Below are 22,560 nucleotides of genomic sequence, written 5' to 3'. Positions count from 1 at the left end.
GAGGGTAAGGGAAACACCATGAAGATATGTGCAGGGTAAATCAGAGCGGAGCCACGGAAGGAAGCCCTGAGGGTAAGGGAAACAGCATGAAGATATACGCAGGGTAAATCAGAGCGGAGCCACGGAAGGAAGCCCTGAGGGTAAGGGAAACACCATGAAGATATATGCAGGGTAAATCAGAGGTGAGCCACGGAAGGAAGCCCTGAGGGTAAGGGTAACACCATGAAGATATATGCAGGGCAAATCAGAGCTGAGCCACGGAAGGAAGCCCTGAGGGTAAGGGAAACACCATGAAGATATATGCAGGGTAAATCAGAGGTGAGCCACGGAAGGAAGCCCTGAGGGTAAGGGAAACACCATGATGATATATGCAGGGCAAATCAGAGCTGAGCCATGGAAGGAAGCCCTGAGGGTAAGGAGAACTGGAGAAGGTTTCTTGTAGACCTCTAGCTTAGACTTGAAGAATACTAGGGAAATTGAAAGGGAGAGAATTATAGGCGTGGGGGACAACCAAGTAAAAATACTCAGAGTTAAGAGATGGAGTGCAAAGAACAGCCAGGAAGACCCATGTCATTGGATCACAGAGCACATTTTTGAGGAGTTCTAAAAACTGTGGAAGGTTATGAAGGGTTCTGAACACCAGAGGATTTCACATTGGATCTTGGAGGTCATAGAGAGTATAATGGAATGCAAAGCAAAGGCAACTTTCCAAGGCTCAGAATACCAGCATAGGTGCTCTCCATTTTATTCAGTGACAAATTAAGAACAATGAGAATCAATATATAGCATAATTCAAAATACAGCATTTACTAAATGTGATTAAATAATCTCCAAGGACTACCCCACCCCAGGACCTTCCAATCTCCAAGTCCACCACAAAGCCCCTCTTCTCAAATGGAGATTAGTTTCCAATCATAAGTAAAGTACATTCATTTGTTCAAGCATAGAACACAAAAAGGTCAAAAGTTCCCCACCCCTGGATCACAATTGAATCTACCCCAGAGTTACAACAAGTTTAAGCACAGCACTTAATACCCAAATGGAGGTCTTTTCTTCATCTTGACAGGAGGCAAGTTCTCAGCAATCTTTGTTCCTGGGAAGACAAAGCTTAGCAAGGCCACAAGATACATTGCCAGTCTGTCTCTTCATCAATTCATTCTCTGCAGAACAGTCCTAGGACCCCTGAAAACATTAGCAAAACCCTTTTCCAGGATTTCTGTAAACATACAACAAGAAAATCCTTCTTCAGGGCTTCGGAACCAACAGCAAAGTTCTAAGGCTTCTGCAACAACAGCACTGTCCTTCACCAATGGACAAATCTGGCAAAACAACATCAAAACAGACAAAGTATCAGCATAACAGCCATGTCTCCTCAGTCCTTGGAAGCTCTGGGTGGCAGGTCTCAAAAGTCCTGGGCAATTCAAAGTGGCCCTCAGCAATCCTCTCAGTCTCTCTCTGCCTCCAGGAGGGTGCTGCTTCCAAAAAGTTCTTCTTCCTCTCTCTTGTGTCTCTCCAAATCTACATCACCAGCTCCTCCCAGTTCAGCACTCTGTTTTCACATCAACAAGTCCATCCCACAAATGGGATTAACAAGCTCTGGGTTTTAATACAATCAAACCAAAAACCAAGCCAATACAGGGGAATCTTTAAATGCCATTACTATTATAATATGAGAGAACAGAGTTAAGGATGACACTGAGGTTTCAAGCCTAGGTAACAGGGAGGACTAAGTACCCTCAACAACTAATAGGGAATTTCACAACATGACTATTATGAATATGTTTACATGACTACACATGTATAACCTCTGTTATTGCCTGCCTTTTTTTTTCTTTTTTTGGAGGGGGAAAGCAGGGCAATTGGGGCTAAGTGACTTGCCCAAGGTCACACAGCTAGTAAATGTTAAGTGTCTGAGCCCAGATTTGAACTCAGGTCCTCCTGATTCCAGGGCTGGTGTTCTATTCACTGCGCCACTAGCCGTCCCATTGCCTGCCTCCTTAATGGGGGAAGGAGGTAGGGAAGGAAGAAGTTAGAGAATTTGGAACTCAAAAGTTTTAAAGATGAATGCTAAAAATTGTTTTTACATGTAATGGGGGGAGGATACTAAATAAAAGCTAAAAAAAAAACCCAAATAATAGGGAAGTTAGGAAGAGGGGAAGGTTTGAGGTAAAAGATAATTCCGTTTTGAACATGTTGAATTTAAGGTGTGTACAGATCTCTATTCAAGCTAGAGATGAGAAACTGAAGACTCAGAGGTTAGATTAGAATAAGGAGGTTTGTGAATCGTCAACTCAGAGATAATTGAAACCATAGGAGCTGATCAGATCACCAAGTGGAACAGTTTAGAAGGAGAAGAAAAAAGAAGAGGGCCGCCCAGGAAAGAGTCCTGTGTGGCACCCAAGGTTAGGGGCATACCCTGGATGGGGATATAGCAAAGATAAAGTACAATGAGCAATCAGGTTAGAGGACCAGGAGACACAAAAACTTAAGAAGAGATTAACTAGAAGAGGGTAATCATCGATGTCAAAGGCTAAAGAAAAGTCAGGAAGGATGAATATTGACAAAAACATTAGATTTGACCATTACCAGATCATGGGTAACTTTGGAGATAAGCATTTTGGTTGAATGATTAGTTCAGAAGCCAGACCACAAAGAGTTGATAAAAAAGTGAAAGGAAAAGAAATAGAGTCATCTGTTGTAGACAACATTCTCAGGGAGTTTAGCTGAAAAGGGGAGGAGAGATAAAAGACAAAAGTTAGTAGAGATGATTGATATGAGAATGGGAGAGACATGGACACGTGGGTAGTCAGTAGGGAAGCATCCAATAGACAGAGATGAAATTAGTAAGAGTATAGGGATGATAGAGGAAGCAATCTGCTGGAAAAAAAAAACAGATGGAAAGGGATCACTTCTGCATGGAGAAGGGTTTGCCTTGGCAAAGAGAAAGGCCAACTCTTCAGAGGGGTGAAGGAGGAGATACTGGTAAAAGACATTTGAGTGGTGTGGATGAGTGTAGCAGCAAGCACCCCAAGCGTCCTCAGGGTGGCTGCCCATACAGGTTCTTGGATCTGCTTTGATAAAAGAAAGCAACTCAAAATGGGTTAACAGGCTTACTTTAATCAGTCAGACATATATCATTAAGCTCCTTCAGGGGAAAAAGGTCAGCACCCTGAACTTCACAATATACAGACAGATTTATCAAGACAGAAACAGATCAAGTGGACAGATTTCAAACTGTCCAACCATTACATCCATACCCAATCAACATCTGGGTTTCAACATCTGGGTTTTTCAAAGGGGGGGGGGGGGCTCTGGACAACGGCTTCCCAGAATCCAGATCAAATCACAGAACACTTCTCAAAGTGAGCCCCCAAAACAAAGCCTCACATCAGGGCTTATATAGCCTTCTCCTGGCTCAGAGAATGTAACAACCTTATTGACCCACTGGCCAATCAAAAAGCATCTACTGAAAAACAAGCCTCCCATCCCAGGCTTCAGGTGCACTTTAGCCTAGGGGCAGGGAAGATCTTCCAAATTTGCATTCCCATTACAATGAGGAGGCAGAGAAAACAGGGAACTCTTTTTAAAGTGAAGTAAGATACAAGCTTCTTAGCTGAGAAGGGGAGGGGGAGCAGTGGGAAGTTGGAGGAGGGATGAAAAGCCACTCTGTGAGTGAGAGTGAATCAGTTAATAGAAGGATTGCCTTGCTGCATTGAAGACCCAATTGAGATTATAGAATTTAAATTTGTAGATGCAGACAGCATGGTTTAGTGATTTTTCTCCAGCTTCATTCAGCAGCATGTGAGTAAGAGTGAAAGTTGGATGTTGGGAATAGTTTGAGACTGGGCAGGGCAAGATCAGTGAGGGACTTGAAAGAAGAGGGCAGTGTAAAGTTGAAAGCGTTCACCAAGAGGCACATTCATAAATAATAAATGCATAGTAAATGATGGGGTGGGAGGAAGTATTTTCAAATATACCCAAGACATATTGGACAGATCCTCCAACACAAGTTTCTTTGATGCTCTTAGTGATAGAATACTAGTTTGACCAAAATGGCCTTTGATGGAGTCTATTTGACAGCCTTCAGATACTTTCATTCAACAAGCATGTGCTAAGAACCTATTATGTACCAGATATTGTGTTAGATCCTGGGAATGCAAAGCCAAAAACAAATATTTCCTGCCTTCAAGGAATTTACATTCTATTGAAGGAAAACAACAAAATAGTCAAAATAATTTCTGGGAGCAGAGTTGCCCTAACAACTAAAGAATCAGGTTGGGCCTCACGTAAGAATTGACATTTGAACTGAGCCTTAAAGAAAACAAGGCATTCTAAGAGGCAGAAGTGAGGATGGAAAGCATCCTGGCATGTGCTGAATTGAAAATGAAGTGCAACCAGAAACAGCAGCTTGACTAGTTTGGTTGGAGTGTAGCTTGTGAAGAAGAGTAATGTGCAAGAATAGTGCCCAGCAGATAGATAATACACATTTGATAAATGCTTGTTGAGTGAATGATTGATTAATATGAATCCTGGAAAGATAGGCCACATCTAGATTCTGAAGGGTTTTAAATGACAAACAGACGAGATTGTATTACAAAACTTGTGACAGGTTTAGGACACAGAATCCATCCTAGATAGGGGGTTTAAAGCAAGGGCCTGAACCAATCCCAAAGGAACTATAAGTACCTCAGGACTACCCTGTGATATTTTTTAAAACATCAGATGGTACCTGTGGGGAAGAGATTGATTTCATCTTGTTAAATCAACTAGATGACTACAGTGTAGAAGATTAGATAAAGTATAGACCAGGGATTACATAACTCTTTGTAAAAACCTGCCAGTGTACCATATTTTTCACCTATACCATAACCGTGTCCATTCTGGTACTGGGTAGATGATAATATTTGCCCCTACAAATAATGTTTGTTATTCTCACAGAGATAAAATTAAGACATGGGGCATTAAATTCATTGGTAGCTTTTTTCCAAAAGTCAACCAATTTAGCAGAGTAGATTTATGAAATTAAATATTAAAAGCAGCATTAGATCACCCCATAAAGATAAAATGGATAAACAACCCTTTTCCAAAAATGTACATAATGCCAGAATATTAATTTATTGCTATGCAGATTTAAACTGGAAGTGATTAAAGTTCTTGATTACTAGACTTCTGAAAAGTTTTAATTCTGAATACTAACTACAGCTTTAATTTCTCAAAACATAGTCTTATGATGAATTTATCAAGAAAACAGAAGCAGAGTTAAGTCGAGACCTGGAGACATCACCAACAGCTAAACCTCAAATTAAAACTCCTTCCTCAGCTACTGAGAGACCCAAGATCAAGCCTCCATCACTTCACAGGTTGGGCTTTTTTTATCATTTATTTTTTGCACTGTCCAGTCTGATAATGGAATATGCTAAGTTTGGGGTGAAGGGTTTGAAACACATGGGAAAATGGAAGTATTAGCAGTCACAACTGCAATGTTAGCTTATTTTACAGCTTTTACCAAAAACAAAAATACCTTTCTTATTTTGCTAAAGTTGTTTTTGTCTGCATGGCAGCCCCCACCCCAAAAACTTTATAATATTCACTGTATTTAAGTATACCATTGTAATATAATGCCAAGGAAAGGCAACTTCCCAAGGTTCAGAATACCAGCATAGGTGCTCTCCATTTTATTCAGTGACAAACCAAGAACAGAGAAGATCAAAACATGACATCATTCCAAATACAGCATTTACTAAGGGTGATTAAATAATCTCCAAGTAGTACCCCACCCCAGGACCTTCCAATCATTCAATCAATTACAAAGTCCCTGTTCTAAATACTACTCCACCCCTACGCTGTACCTTCATTTAGTCCACCACAAAGCCCCTCTTCTCAAATGGAGATTAGTTTCCAAACATAAGTAAAGTACCTTCATTTGTTCAATCCCTGAGCACAAAAAGGTCAAAAGTTCCCCACCCCTGGATCACAATTGAATCTACCCCAGAGTTACAACAAGTTTAAGCACAGCACTTAATACCCAAATGGAGGTCTTTTCTTCATCTTGACACGAGGCAAGTTCTCAGCAATCTTAGTTCCTGGGGAGACAAGGCTTAGCAAGGCCACAAGATACATTGCCAGTCCCTTCATTAATTCATCCTCTGTCTTTAGAACAGTCCTAGAACCCCTGAAAACATTAGCAAAACCCTCTCCCAGGATTTCTGTAAACATACAACAAGAAAATCCTTCTTCAGGGCTTCTGAACCAACAGAAAGGTTTCCAGACCCCTGCAACAACAGCACTGTCCTTCACCAGTGGACAGTATTCACTCTCTGTCTGCAGGACAGTCTCAGGGCTTCTTAACCAAAAGCCAGGTTTCAGGACTTCTTCAACAACAGGACTGTCTTTCACCAGTGGACAAATCTGGCAAAAGAACATCAAAACAGACAGACAAAGTACCAGCAAAACAGCCATGTCTCCTCAGTCCTTGGCAGCTCAGGGGGCAGGTCTCAAAAGTCTAGGGCAATTCAAAGTGGCTCCCAGCAATCCTCTAAGTCTCTCTCTGCCTCCACGAGGTGCTGCTTCCAAAAAGTTCTTCTGCCTCTCTCTTGTCTCTCCAAATCTACATCACTAGCTCCTCCCAGTTCAGGACTTCTTTTCACATCAACAAGTCCATCCCACAGGTGGGATTAACAAGCTCTGGGTTTTAACACAATCAGTTTGAAAACCTAGCCAATACAGGGGAATCTTTAAATGCCATTACTATCACAACCATAAAATTGAGTGTGGAAAGAATTTAAATCCATCCTGCATATTTATAATAAAGATCAGAACATACTGAGGTGCCGAGTTGGAGTTGGGCCTCTAGGTGAGTTGCTCATAGAGTTCTTTAGAAGTTGAATGAGAATTGCCACCCTTCATGGGGACTTGCCCCTTTTCTGTTTGACTAGATATGCTGCCATCACAGAGCTCTGTATTTCTCTTCATTTATTAACTTTTCTACCTCAGGCCTGACGCAGCAAAGAACTGGAAAACACTTACTGAGTCAGAACGGTCCAGAGGATCCCTAGAGTCTATTGCTGAACATCTCGGTATGTAATGTGAAACATAATGGATCGTGTTTAAGGATTTGTGCAGAACACACAAAGTCTACACCTGCTCAATTTTATTCTATAATGAATACCGTAAGCAACAGTGGACAGCTATTTTACAGTCTGCTCTGTAAAATTCTTTTTTATTTGTGAAGTGCATTAATTTATAGCATTTATGCAAAGCTATTTTCATTTGCCCCATTTGATGAGAAAAACTGCATTATGAAAAAGGTTACAATAGCAAAATAGAGAAAAAGTGTACATTTAATGTAGAGCTGTCAAGCCCATAGAGCCACATTTCTTTATTTAGTGAAAAAATAGCCAGCTTACGTCATAAATTTTTCCTCCTTTTTGGATTCTGGTATTTGTAAAATGAGAATTTTTATGTTGTAAGGCCTCCCTCTCCAAAACAAAACAGAAGTTGAAAAATCATATTTGGGTTTCATCTTTTTAGAGAGCTTTAAAATACCAAAGAAACATCCTCATTTTAGAGTATTTCAAATAATTATAATTACTGACATTTATATAGTGCCTATACCACGTGCCAGGTATTATGCTAAGTACTTCAAAATTATCTCATTTGATCCTTACAACAACTCTGGGAGGTAGATGCTATTATTATCATCCCCATTTTACAGATGAGGAAATTGAGACAAACAGAGGTGAAGTGACTTGCCCCACGTCACACAGCTAGTGTCTGAGGCCGTATTTGAATTCAAGTTTTCCTGACTCTAAACCCAGTGCTCTATCCACTGTGCCACCTAACTGCCAGATAACTGTACATGTTCACATTAAATTCTTTCTTTTCCTCTGTCCCTAACTTCTACCATCCTATATAGTTACAAGACCTGAAAAGAAGAATAATTTATGGTATATCCATTGTCCAGTTTTGCTTTTGACCAGTCTCTGACTAATTGTAAACAGAAAATGGTTTCTGCCAATGTATGCCCATTTTTCTTTCTTTTTTTTTTAAAGTTTTTAAGATGGTACATAAAAGATTCTTCCAAATTTGTTTTAATTCTTGTTGGGTATCCTTTATTAAAAGACAAAAACAAAAAACCTCATCTGGTAGAAGAGTTTTTATTAGCTATTCTTTCCAAAGCTTTCATTTTTCTTCTTCACTTTAATTGCCTTGGCTACAAATATTATTTGTATGTAGCTAACATATAACGGAAAGATTGTGTTTTGGTGACTTTGATGTTATGCTTTCTTTTTTATGTCTTTCAGATGCTTCACCCTCAAGTTCTGAAAAATCTTTGTCTGAGAGATCTTTGTCTGCACCTGCCAAGAGACCTGCTGACTTGGATATTCATGTAGAACAGCCTCCAAACCCATCTCTAAATCTTAAAATATCGAGGAGAGCCAGAGCAGAATCTGGGGATTATCTGGAAAATGTGCCTTTATTATCTCCTTTCAAAGATCTGAACACTGACAGAATCTCCAGTGTATTGGATATTAGGTTGGAAGAAGAGTACAGTCATAAATCTGAGATACCAGAAGAGGTGATAGAATATGCAAAATCAGAAGAGAGTGAGATTGAAGACACTTACTCTAAACTCCCTGGAAAATCTTGTGTCTTGTTGAAACTAGACCTGGAACAGGGAGATTCAGCTGAGATTCTCTCCAAGACAAGTCTTCCTTTAGACTCTAGAAGTGTCCCCAAAGATTTGCACAGCCCAGAAGCCATAGAGAAACTTCAGAAAAAAGAGGAAATAATAAAAGAGGCACAAAAGAACAGAGATGATATGGAGAAGGATCTGAGTGCAAAATCAGAACAAGTCTCCTACAGACAAAAGATTGCAGAGGAGCAGGACTTATCTTTTTCAGAACAACTTTCTGCTCTTAGAGATACGACCTACTCAGATGACTTTGAGGTATCTTCTCCCAAGAAAGAACCTTCAGTTGAAGGAACACCTGCTGACTTTGAATTGTCACCTGTGTTATCTTCCAGAAGAGACTCTCAGTCACAGAGGGAGAAATTGCCACTGACAAAGATCTCGAGAAGTAAAGCCACCAGCTTTGGTAGTGATGAAGAAATCAGTGAATGCCTTAGTGAGAAAAGTCTGTCCATTTCTGGAAGTGTTCATTCTGGGAGACTGTTAGAACTCAAATCCCCAACAGAACTTATGAAAAGTAAGGAACGGAGTGATGTGGAGAATGAACCTGGTGTCACTGAGGCACCATCGTGGGCCTCTGCTTCTACTGCTGAAGCCAACAAACTGCTTGATTTCCATCTTGGTGACAGAGTCCTAATCAGCAATGTTCAGCCTGGCACTCTTCGCTTCAAAGGCTTGACAGAGTTTGCTAAAGGATTTTGGGCTGGAGTAGAGCTGGACAAGCCTGAAGGAAATAACAATGGAACTTATGATGGAATCACATACTTTCAGTGTAAAGAGAAACATGGTATTTTTGCTCCCCCCCAGAAAATCTCTCACATTCCAGAAAATTTTGGTAACTTTGTAGATGAAAATGAAGATGCTTTCTCTAATGAACAATATAATCAGTATCAAAAACAAGAACAGAAAGACAAAGAGACACCTGAGTCTAATAGGGAAAGAGATTCAATTGAATCTTTCCAGGAGAAATCTCCAGTTAGCATTCACATGGTGGACACCTCAGTGGAGAGAAGCAGTAAGGCTGAAGCCCTATCTAAAGTAGAACACACACAGGAGGTTTCTGTGGCTACTGAATCAATTGCTCAAAAGCAGTCGTTAGGAGATTCTATAGTTTGTTCCATAAAAGATGAGGGTGATATTTCCCTTTTTGTTTCTGGTGCCATAGAAAAAGTTATTGCCTTTGTATTGGAAGATACTTTAGATATTGTCCTTTCTGAAGAATTGAAAAGGCAGCAAGACTATTGGACAAAAGAATTACCTGAAAAGAAAGAGACTTTACCTCCACAAGTTTTGGAAAAGCCTCCAACCCCACTCCTGGACCTTTTAACTAAAGAAAAAAACCAATTAGAAGCTCAGTTGAGGTCATCACTTAGTGTGGCAGAAAAATCAAAGAAATTGGAGACTGTCAGTTTACTGACAGATAGCTTGCTAAAAACCTTTGTGAAGGATACAGTTGATCAGTTGCAACAAATTAAGAAAGTTAAAAATGAGAAAATCCAACTTAGCAACCAGGAGCTCCATGATGATCACCAAGAAAAAGTGTTTTCCAGAGTCCCATCTAATTATCACGAGGAGCCGTCACCTAGTAATCTGCCAATTCTGTTTTTAAAGACTGAAGTGGATGACGAAAGAGAAGTTTCCTCTCCAGATATGTGCCCCAGACCAGTAAGTATTCCTCACATAAGAAAAATATTGTAAGTTAACCATAGAATGAAATCTAACCAGTGTAAATTGTGTTCATACAAATCCTAATAGTTTTTCTCCCTTCAGTACATTCCCTGTTAGGTAACTAATGAATCTTTTTTAAAAAGTCAGAGGAGATTCCTGTTTTCTGAATTTGTTACTCCATTGAAGTCATCATATTTACAAGTATAAACAATCATTGTTTTTGAGCACTTTGTAGCTTTTCTTCTCTCTGAAGTAACTGTCCTCTGTTACATCACAAGGAGTTATTTTAGAGATGTCACAAACACATGACAGATTTGTAAGGATTATAGTGTTCATTAAAAACTGCTAAGTTGACTACCTTGCATACTGTTCCCAGATTAGGTGTCCAAATAGATCACTGCAGACTTATTCTATATTGCCTTACTAGTGGTTCTGAACTTTATCGTTGAGGAGACGCCTGAGAGTTATTTGCCTAACTAGCTACTCAGTCATGGTTTCTGTACAGAGACTGCCAGTTATGATGAACAAATCAGAAAATGTATGTAAAGCGCTTTGTAAACCTTAAAGCGCTATATAAATGTCAGCTTTTATTATCATGATGAGTCTGGTTAATTGGATATATGTCTACTATGACATACATCAGGACCATCAATTATTTAGGTTGTTCTTGGACAATTGAACAAAAGTAATGCTTTTTTAGTAACCTGAACCAGATTCACACCAGAGGTGAGAAAATCCACATCCTATTTCCAAATTTACAACAACATGGAAAATTTATGATGCAAAAAACCCTAATCAGTAATTTTTTTAAAAACAGATCCTAGTCATAGGACATATGAGCAGAATTGTTTTTAGATGGATTGTTTAAAGGAGCTAGTTATTATTAATAGCCACTATTCTATTTTTCTTGTTTGGAAATAAATATAGAGAGAATAATGCAGAGAAATAGTTGAATGTACAAGTAAACTGTTGCTTTTTTTTCTTAAATATTTCTACCAAAGGTCTTGAGATTGCTAAATGGTATTTTATCTTCTGTAGGAGAGCCCTGTGTTTGGTGCCAGTGGGCAGGAAGAACTTGCTAAGAGGCTTGCAGAGCTTGAAATCAGCCGGGAGTTCCTGAGTGCGTTAGGAGATGACCAGGACTGGTTTGACGAAGACTTTGGCTTGAGTTCCTCCCACCAGGTCCAACAAAATAAGGTAGAAGAACCAATTGTGCCACCAATGGCAGAGTCAAAAAAAGTTCTACCTCCAAAGCCATGTGAGACATTATTGGCTGTTCCACACACTGCAGAAGAGGTAGAAGCACTAGTCCATGCTGCAGCTGAGGAACTTTGGAAATGGAAAGAGATGGGCCATGATCTTCAAAGCATCAGCATTCCCACAGAACTACTAGGCAGTGCTTGTAGGGGTCAGGATATGGAAAGCACCAGTAAAAGGGTCTACAAACAGGTGTGTTTTTTAGGATACTTCTAATTTGGGAAGATCTCATAGTAACCAAATTTTGGATTCTTAATTTTGCTGTTTTTTTCCCCCTTTGTCAAGGCGGTCTTTGATTTAACAAAAGAAATTTTTGGAGAAATATTTGCCGAAGATCCCAATCTGAATCAGCCTATCTGGATGAAACCATGTAGGATGAACTCCAGTTACTTCCGAAGAGTAAAAAATCCAAGTGACCTTGATGAAATCAAGGTAGGAAAAAAATTGTAAAATATCCCCTTTTAACTTAGTAAGCAGTGAAGGGAGGTAATTGAAAAGCAACTTTGAACCCTTTCAGAAAAAAAACAAAACGTTATTTTTAACTATCATGGTACCTACATTCACATTCCATGCAATTAAGAAAAGTTGGGGAATTTAAAGAAAGTTTAACAATTACTATAACATAAAATTTTTGAGCTTTATTTATAGTGATTTTAGAATACTCTGTAGCCTTTCCCATAATCTCTAAGGCTATAAGTGCCAACCTGCTTTGAACAGATGGAGTTTCTTCATAAATTAGTTCCCTGTAATCAATAAAATCACAGGTCCATTTCTTTTCATCTACTATTTATACCCTTCTAAGGGGAAATGCAACCTCTTTACAGTAGGGATTCTTAATGTGTTTTTATGTCATGGACACCTTTGGTAGTCTAGTGAAACCTTTATCAGAATAATGTTTTTAATTGCATAAAATAAAGTACATAGGATTACAAAAGAAGTCAGTTATATTGAAATAAAGATATCAAAATATTAGACAAAAAAAATTTATAGATCCCAAGTTAAGAATCCATAAAATGTAAATTTGGGACACCAAACATATCTGTTACCTATCTTTGAAAAATTCTCAATGAACTAATCTTTGCAGCCATATCAGTTTGTTAGACCCAAATCTTAGCCATAGTTGTCCCATGGGATTTCTAATTTGGGGAGAACTAAATTGTTGGTGTTATCTTCACATAAAAGGGTTAAACGTTAAAAAAAAAACAAACCACAAACAACAAACCCTGTAATGCTTTAATTGTAAGTGGTACCACCTTAGAGTCCTCTGTAAAGATAAAGGTTTCAGCAGTAAAAAGGGCTTCAATAAACCAACCTATAGGCTTTTTTTTTTTTGTTAAACGAGATAACATGTGTAAAAGCATTTTTTAGATATTAAAGTACTGTTATTATTATCTTGCTTTCCTTTGGAACTCAAAATGAGAAAGGAACTCCCAGTTCCTTCCTCTTCCATTGAAGACTGGAAATTGTTAGGCAGCTTAGAGTTATTTGGGAGCACAGTTAAGTGACTTGTCCAGGATCATATGCCATTTTATGTCGAGCAGGTCTCTGAGGATGACTTTCTATCCATTTTACCTTGCTGCCCTATTTGAGAAGTTTTGCCATTTCAACAAATTTATAGAGGATTATTAGAGATCTGGAAGACCATAAAATTTTAAAAATAATACGTCCTCATTTTAAATCCTCTCAACATGTGAAAGCTACTCTAATAGTTGAAAATCAGTTATATACCTGATTGAAGGATCTAGTCTACAGTGAAAAATAATAACAGACAAGGAGGGGCAAGAATAAAAGCCCTGCTAGCACCATTTTTTTGAGTTAATAAAAGTATAAAGCTTTTTGAAACTTTGCCATAGAAGCCCCAAATATATTTCACCTATTCCTTTTCCTTCCCTTCCTTCTTCCTTCCTTCTCTCCCCAGAACTTCATCACTAATTTTAGTGCTGAAATGACTTTTTCATTAATCTAGAGATACATTTTTCTTAGGAAAGTGACAGTTCACTTGTGGTTGTTAGTAGCTGCAGTTATGCTTTTTTATTTTTTTGGTCCAAGTCCCTTGCATTTGTCTCTTACACCATTATCCCTCTCCCCAGACTTTTTGCGACATAATGGCAGATTACAAGATTCATCTTTTGCTTACTTTCAAGAATTGTTTAGCTGGGAGGTTGTGTCAGCTTCAGATTCCATAATCACAGAAGGGACAATTTAAATAGTTCGCATTATTACAAATGACTGTTAAAATCAGTACTGTTCATTATTATTTTGTCAGAAATATGGCAATTATCAGTATTACATACATTAAAATATCATGTAAAAATATAAATTAACTTAATGAAGTATGACTAATTGGAATATTTTACTCAGAACTGATAAATGAAATCATAAGTAAAAGGCTTTTCTGATCTCATATTAGACAGAACATAGTATTTAGCTAGTAATTGTACACTTAAATTTCAGTCATATCATTGCTATAATGTTTCTCCTTCACCCATTCTTCCTTTTTCCTTCTTTCCACAGAAATTTATAGCTACTGAAGTACTCAAGCTATTCAGCCTTAAAAAGGAACCAAATCACAAAACAGATTGGCAGAAAATGATGAAATTTGGACGGAAGAAGAGAGACCGAGTTGATCACATCCTGGTCAGTGACTAAAGCTAAGCAATGTTTGATTTTGATAAACTTTGTCCAAATTTAATTTTTTTAATTTTTTTTAAAAGCAATTAGGGTTAAGTAACTTGCTCAAGGTTACACGGCCAGTTATTTTGTGTGGGTGTTAAGTATCTGAGGCCAGAACCGATCCCTGGTCTCCTGACTCCAGGGCCATTGCTCTTACTCACTAAGCCACCTAGCCGCCCCTGTCCAAATTTATAAACGTTTGACCTGGGCTAATACAGTTGGTCCTAAGTGATTGGTTGGTTTTAACTAAAAATCTTTAAATCTTCTATTTATTGTATTTCTAGCTTCTTATTTTTGAGACTGCTTTCATTTACACTAATCATGTATGTATAACTTTTTTTCAACGAGGCTAATTATTCCAGTGGTGTAAGGAACTCCCATTGAGAAAACTTCCTCTAACAGTACAAATTAGCATTTGCTCCATAACTTAATCTATTTTTAGAGAGTTTCTTTATGAAACTTAGGGATAAGTAGATTGACCCATTTGTGAGACACAAGCAGCACTTGAGGCCAGAAGGCTCTCTCTGTCCACTATAGGCCAGACCTAATTTCATTAGCAGTAAAGGAGTGTCCATCCTAGGATTGCAAACCAGAGAATGGAGTTGTTCCCATCCTTTGTTGAGTGCATCATCATCTGTACACATGGTCTGAATTAGTTGTGATGGTGTCCTTAAATTTAAAAGTAATCTCTCTTCAGCTTCATTCCTTCATTCACTTCATTGAACAAATATTGGTTAAACATCAACAATAGTTGTGCTTAATAGTTGGTGCAAGACATGAAGATAGAAAGAACTCAAGGAGCTTTTGGACCTGAAGCACTTTTAGCTAATGGATTACGAAGACTTCACGATGGACCTAAGCTGGACTTTTCACATACACATCATTATGGCCCCATCCTCCCAAATCTGAAGCAAACTTTATTTTAGTTTATACTTATGGAAGATTGACCTACAAGTATTTTCATCTTAAACTTCTTGCGCTTTTAATTCCTAGACCGTAAAAAGAAAAACTTCCTTAGTTTTTAGGCCAAGCTATGTGACTGATAATGAAGAACCTGAGGCAGACAGAGGCTGAGTACCTTGCCCAGGGCCATGGAGCCTCGTAAATGTCTGAAATAGGATTCATACTCAGGTCTTCTAGCTTGAAGTTCTGTGCTCTGTCCACTACACCACATAAGTGTGTGATAGATGCTTTATATATGCAGGGAATTTTTCCCCTTTGAGTATAAAAGTTTCTTGTGTGCTTCCATAGAGACCCAAATCCCAGCCAATTTGTTGCTTCAATGCACTTGATTAATGTTTTAAGTAAAGTGTAAGCCAAAATAATTTTGATTAATTAGATTATTAACAAGTACTAATGAAACTAGTTATTCCTATTATTATATAGGGAAGAGGGCACTGAATTTTGGTTCCTAGTTGTGATGCTTCTGATACTTATTACATGTAATTTCCTTAAACAAATAACTTACTTTGTCTGGGACAGATTTTTTACTTATCTTTAAGGTAGGAGGATTGGATGAGGTACTAAGGATATCAAGTTAACTTTAACAGAGGATGTTGTATTTGAACTGAGTCTTGAAAGATTGGTAGCATTTCTTTTTTTATTTTTTAAAGCAATCGGGGTTAAGTAACTTCTCAAGGTTACACGGCCAGTTATTTCTGGGTGTGGTGCTGAGTATCTGAGCCCGGATTTGATCCAGGTCATCCCAACACTGGAGCCAATGCTCTTTCTTGCTGAGCCACCTGGCCACCCCTAAGCAATTGGGGTTAAGTAACTTGCTCAAGGTTACACGACCAGGTGTTTCTGGGTGGGTGCTAAGTGTCTGAGCCCGGGATTCGATCTCCAGGTCTTCTCAACACTGGAGCCGGTGCTCTTACACTCTGTGCTACCTGGCCGCCCCAAGATTGGTAGCATTTCAACAGACGTAGATAAGATGGTGTACGTACTGTACTTGTGGAACAAAATAATCAAAGGCATAAAGGTGAAACAGCAAGTACTTGGGGAAAGCAGAAAGGTATCCAGTTTGGCTAGAGCTTACAGAACAACATTATGACCTAAGGCTGAGAAGGCAGGTCAGAGCCAGTTTGTGGAGCTTACTAGGCTAAGGGTGTGGGGCTTGACTCCTATTTCATTAAGTACCAACTGCCAGTTGAATAATGCCTTGTGATATCTGTGTTTTGGGAAGATTAATCTGACAGCTCTGTGAAAGAAAAATTGAAAGGAGGAAGAAGACTTATTAAAAGATTTACTGCAATAGCCCAGGATAGATGATGAGGGCCTCAACTGAGCAAAAAGCAATGGCAAGTAGGGAGCAGCAGATGCAAGGGATATTGGGAATGGAGAGTCTTCCTGGCAACTGGATAAATGAGAATTGAAGAAGAAGGGGAGGAAGGAATAAAAAGTGAGATTTCAAGCATAGATGACTAGGAAAAAAAGTAGCACCTAACCAAATGTCTGGAGAAAGGTTTTTGGTGAAGGATAACAGTGAATTTAGTATTTTGTTTGTTTGTTTTAGGAGGCAATTGGGATTAAGTGACTTGCCAAGGGTCACACAGCTAGTAGTATCTGGGCTCAGGTTTGAACTCAGGTCCTCTTGATTCCTGTGCTACCTAACTGCCCTGAGTTTAGTTTTTAACATGTTCAGTTAGAGGTGACAATTTGACAGACATGTAGAGCTATCTAGCAGTCGTTGGAAACATAGATCTAGAGCTTAGAAGGTGATAGTGGCCAAAGGTAGAGGTTTGGAAGTCATCTTAATAGATAGTAGAAGTAGTAATTGAAACTTTGAGAATAAATTAGATTTCCAAAAGAGAACGTAGGGACAGGAGACAAACCTGAGGACAGAACGTTGTGGAATGTTTATTGTAGCAAAACAAACATTGACTTGGGAAACCAGAAGATCTTGGAGGTTGTTCTGCATCAGCCACAGGTTCATTCTGTGACCCTGGACAAATCTTTTAGCCTTTCTGAGCTTTGATTTTCTTTTCTGTAAAATTTTTGGTTATCCTTTATATACAGTAGCCTTTGAACCTTTATCTGGTTCATTCTCTGTTCAAGGCAAGATTATGCTTAAAACATCCCTAGTAGCATTTATTGGCTCATGTACTGAAATTTGACATATTTCTTTGGTGACTGTGTTCCTTTGTTCACAGAAACACACTTGATGCATACATAGAGAAAAAGATCTTTGGCTGTTGTTTCCCAGTTTCTGCTCTAGTTTCAATTTAATTTAGGTATCCCAAAGAACAATACGTCAGAACAAGTAAGAATTATGTGATAGTGATTTTTTAAATTCTTTTTTAAATCTCAGGTACAAGAACTCCATGAGGAAGAGGCTCAGTGGGTGAACTATGATGAAGATGAACTCTGTGTAAAGATGCAACTAGCTGATGGGATCTTTGAGACCTTAATCAGGGATACTATTGATGTTCTGAACCAGATCAATGAAAAACAGGGGAGAATGCTGCTTGTGTGACACCTTCCAAATAAACCGAAAACATTGTGACAATTTGAGTTGTGGGCCTTTCTGCCTCCTGATATACACTGCATCTCCATCATAGCAAGAATGCTGCTGGCCCTTGTACCTGGTTTTAAAGACAGCTCACATGGAACCCCAGGAACAATCTAGTACAGCCTTTGCCTTTAGATACTGTTCACTAAACATATTGGTTGTTTTCAGTGAGCAAAGTTGCACTCCTGCTGCTGACACACAGGCATGTTTCTAATCACCACTTTTCAGCATCCCAAATGGTCTTAGATGAGGACTGAAAACACCAGAATTACCTCTTAGGGTACAGTTTACTCAAGTCCTAAGTCAAGAGAGAGCTATAAATAGAAGTACCATGTCATTTTGGAATCTTATTGACGACACCATCTGGTTGTAATAAATGGACAATACAATACTTAAACAGTGTTAAGCTCTTCACCACTTTTTAATGGACAACTCTAACAATGTACATCAGTTTTACATGCTGGGAGTTCATTTTCTTCTATTCTTCTGAAGTTTAGGAGCAGAAGTGGTTTGTCAGGTTAACAGAAGAAAATGGGTGACCTTACTTTCTGTTCTCTGTAGGAGACAATTTGAAACCCTTGAATCTTTTGTAGTTTTCTACTTTCGGGCATGAGAACAAAGAAATGCCCTTCTTGAAGATTGGGCACAAAAGACTCACCCAGGGTCAGCTCTTCCCATCCTTGTCCCCACCCCCTGCTTTTCCTTCTCATTTTGAACCACCACCAGCTGCTCCTAGAATCACGGATACTCAGGACTGTCTCAGGCATCCAGGCAGGCAGAAGTGGACATTGCTCATTTGGGCCTTCCCTCCCTTGATCCCCATGCTCACCCAAGAAATCAGAGAAACTTTTACTTGAATGATTTAGGAAATGAGTATATGCACCAAAGACCAAAAAAAAAAAAGTTATGCCCATTGCTTGTGTGCTTGTATTGCGCTTGTAGAACTTTACTTAATTTATTTTATGATAAATTATTAAGTTTGAAATGTGTGTCTTTATACAAGGTTGGCTGCGCTGCCCCCTTTGACATTGAAACCACAGAACCTGTGAAAGGTGCTTTGTGCGTTAGTTTAAATTTGTATCCTGAAAGCTTATATGATAAAACTAGAGGGTTGAATAAAACCATAACACAAATATTGGAAAAGTCATTTGGATTCAATAAAGAGGCTATTAGCAGGATGAAAGAACTTCAGCAAGTCATATTTCAATGTGCAGGAGTTGAGAAATGATTTAAGACACCGTGTAAGGTAAAATCCTGCCTGTCCTTACATTGCTCATTACAACCGTTACCTTGTCTAGAGGAATTATATAGCACCCAGCTGCTATTTTAGAGTATATGTGGTGCTCTTTTCTGACCTCAGTACCCTGCCTTTTGTCTGATTTATAGTATTCAATACTGTCCCTCTTCATGTTAGGTTGTAGATAACCCTAGGCTTGAATGTAGATGCCTTAAATTCAAGGGTTCTGAACTAGAAACATGACATGAGACCTCAACTGATTAAATATTCCCAAACATGGAGTTGATGGACTCCAAAATATGTTCAAAAATCCCCAAAGATACTGTATCTTTAAATGTGCATATACGTTCATTTCTGTACTTTTCTCCAAACCTGTCCTTAATCCTTAAATTTTTCACTATGCATACCTCCATTTTGACTTTCTCTGGTTCCATATTTCCCTTATTAATAAGTTAATGAAATAATCATTGGAATCTTTGCATTTTGCACAATGACTGGTAAATGGTATTTCCTGAACATCAGAAACAGAACTGAAATGTTGCATTTTGGTCCGTTGAAGTTCTCAGATGTATTTATCAGCGCCTCATCTGAGCTTTTAATGATAAACTATGGCCATCTAGCCATAATGGGCAGACTAACAAGAAGAAAATAAGGGGGAAGGGTGGTTAGGGTTATTAACGTAGTGACTTTTTTAAAATGTAGGAATGTGAGTATCAGATGGTTGGTTTTCTGTATGCTTTAAGGTTAACGTTTTATGTAGGAGGATAGAAGGCGGGCATTCATCTTACACAATTTGTTATGATACTGAAACATATGACTAGCATAAATTTTTGATGTACTACTGTGGAAAAACTAAAATAGGAAAACAGTTTATCCCAGATTTTCTTCTGGTCCTAAAACTATGTCTTAAGAATAAAGTCTGCTATATTCATTCCTAATTTTTACAAATAAAACAGTACTATTGCTGGGGGAAAGCCTGCATAGCCAGTCCATGGACTAGGTAGAATAAACATATCTTTTAGGCCTATATAATAAGAAATAGTGCCAAGAAAATTTAGTACTGATCCTGTACATTTTGATCTTAAAATACCATACCTGTCTTTAATACCACATTTTCTCTTTACTACTTTGAGAAAGCAACCTCTTTCTAGGTTCTGGATAGAAAGTAGGGGAAATAATGGTCTTAGTCCTTGAAAGAAGTAATTATTTGTGTACTTTTCACAAGTTCAGGGAACAACATTGAACCAAGCAAAGAAACTTCAATACTTCTTTCCCTGTCCACTAACTGTTTTAGGGTTGATTAGGAATTGGGTGCATTGTTAGGCTTTTGATAGATACAGAGACTGATCATCTCAGGGTTAGATCCTTTTTACAAAGCCCTGCCTCTACTGAACATAGACACTCCCCTCCAATATTTGTTGTTTCCCTCTTTGTCCCCCATTGTCCCCCTTTGTCCTCCCTTTCACTCTGACCTTGTCTTTCCCCTGAGAATAAGATCATGAAATTAGAATTAAACTCTTGAAGACTGGCACCATGAGAATTCAGTACTGAATGGAGATGTGGCTCCTGAACCCAAAATAATTTGTGCTGTCTGGGATAATGTTAAACTCTAGAAAATAACACAGGGTTGCACAGTCCTTTTTCAGGACTGAACAATAATGCATTAGGAAAAAGTTGGGAAAAATCTCAAAAGTAAATATGAATGGTGATTTTGTTTCACCAAAAAATGAATTTCTCTAACTACAGATTTAAGACATCTTTCAGAAAAGATTGGTGTTCGTCAGTGTTGTGGCTTGTTGAAAAAAGTTCATACACATTCTTTTCTCGAAAAAAGTGGCCTTAGCTCTTTGCAATACTTGAATAAAAGTGTGTACCTGCAAAAGAATTTCTGTAGCACAGCAGTAGAGACCATTAACTTTTCTGCAAGGAATTCAAGTCAGACTTTCATCTCCCTTTTACTACCTTAAGAAGACTAGTGAGTAAAGCATTAATTTTAAGTAAAGAAATGATAGAAACTACAATGATGTTTAATGCAAATTGTAGGAATTTACATGTTTACAAATCATCTTAAACTGGTTGCGCAACAATTCAAGAAGATTTCTTTGTATTTTTAAAATTCCAAGAAAAAATGTAAACTGATATAATAGGGGTACTGTCATTTGAATTAACCCTTGTTTAATAGCTTTTCCTTCTAGGCTTTGCAAAGCCTCCTTGATACACAATGCAAAGCCTTTTCTGGGGGGGCCTAGCCTCCTTGTGTGTACTGTATTGTGCAGATATTAAAAAAATAAATAAACCCGTTTACTGTGTATGTGTAAATAGGTCTGGTTCTCAGGCCATTTTCAGCCAATCATCACATCCAGTGCAGTTTTGCACAGCTGACTTAAGGGTGTGGTTTGTAAGTATGAACTGTAAAATAACTGGGATGATTCCCTGTGTATACCAGTGTAAATATCTTTATTAACTGAAATGTACTTTAAAAAAGATAAAATCTGTAAATAAACTGATTTATAAATTAACTTCATTCAAGTTGTGCATTTTTCATACCTAAAAAGGAATATAAAAAGATCGTACATTCCTTGTAAAATTCACTAATTTATCGTTTATTTCAATGTGAGAGGACTGATGCTTTAGCAGTTCAAATGCAAATTGTTGATCAGTTTAAGTTAATACCTATTAGCACCTTACACTATTATATAGCTACAGTGTAGGATTTTTTTTTTTGTTTTTCATGAAGCATTTTACAATTCCTAAATACAGTGAAAACAGAAGCCTTATGACAGCTTCCAGCCACAGTGCACCTTACATGGTAAGGAAATGTTACACCCAATTAGATCAAAAGAAAGTTGTTTGTTGACTAGCCATAGAAAATTTGCTGGCCTTCAATCTGTATCCCTAGAAACAGCCCTGATGTGCATGAAGAGATAGTGTACCCAACTCTGCCCCAGGATTCAGGAGAAATCAAGATAAATGAAGCATCTTAAGTACAATGAGAAAAAGAATGATAAAGGAAGCAACTAAACGATAAAGCTGTGAATGAGACCAAAGTTTTGAATATTGAATATACTAATAAACATTCAAAACTTTTTAAGAAATATCTCAGAAAAAAATGAGTAAAAAAATTTTTTTAAACTGAGTATAAACTGCAATAGATTCTGAGAAAGATAAGACAAATCCTTAGAGGTTTAACCATTCAGACATTGTAAAAATGTCAAAAGTTTCAGAGATGGTGCATGGGAACATGTAATTCCATTCTGAGAAAAAAAATCTGTTGACACGGGAATGCCTCTTTACTAACCATTTTTATTCTGCTTTCAAAATCAGGTAACCCCATCCACTCCTCAAGCTGTGGTCCATTCTTTGATGCTTAAAGGCAGTTTTGGTGGGGGAGGGGAGAGCTATATTGGGCAATATCCATCTTGAGGTATATATGAAGGTAACTGATTGATGCTGGAAAGAAGGCAGAACTATTATTTTGCCTCTTGTCAAGAATAAAAATCTTTGGAATAGAGAAAACAACAA

The 22,560-nt window shown here is 38.1% G+C and overlaps 1 protein-coding gene across 8 annotated transcripts in view; it reads left to right on the top strand.

Moving 5' to 3' along the window:
* Positions 1–21,562, top strand: part of CEP350 (centrosomal protein 350) — a 183,063-nt gene extending 161,501 nt beyond the window's left edge. For all 8 annotated transcript variants that reach the window (XM_069065450.1, XM_069065449.1, XM_069065444.1 and 5 more), the window contains 7 exons: positions 5,224–5,360; positions 6,994–7,076; positions 8,304–10,357; positions 11,399–11,809; positions 11,903–12,049; positions 14,132–14,254; positions 17,601–21,562. In XM_069065450.1, the coding sequence (XP_068921551.1) occupies positions 5,224–5,360; positions 6,994–7,076; positions 8,304–10,357; positions 11,399–11,809; positions 11,903–12,049; positions 14,132–14,254; positions 17,601–17,765 (3,120 nt within the window). In that variant the 3' untranslated portion in view covers positions 17,766–21,562. The remainder of the gene's footprint in view (positions 1–5,223; positions 5,361–6,993; positions 7,077–8,303; positions 10,358–11,398; positions 11,810–11,902; positions 12,050–14,131; positions 14,255–17,600) is intronic.
* Positions 21,563–22,560: the final 998 nt, after the last annotated feature.

The sequence above is a fragment of the Petaurus breviceps genome, unplaced genomic scaffold (genome assembly GCF_028583685.1).
Source record: "Petaurus breviceps papuanus isolate PSGF00001 unplaced genomic scaffold, PetGlider_PUasm1.0 90692, whole genome shotgun sequence".
In the NCBI taxonomy this organism is placed as follows: Eukaryota; Metazoa; Chordata; class Mammalia; order Diprotodontia; family Petauridae; genus Petaurus; species Petaurus breviceps.
Note: the sequence above shows the minus strand (reverse complement) of the source record. Positions and strands in the feature narration are given on the sequence as shown.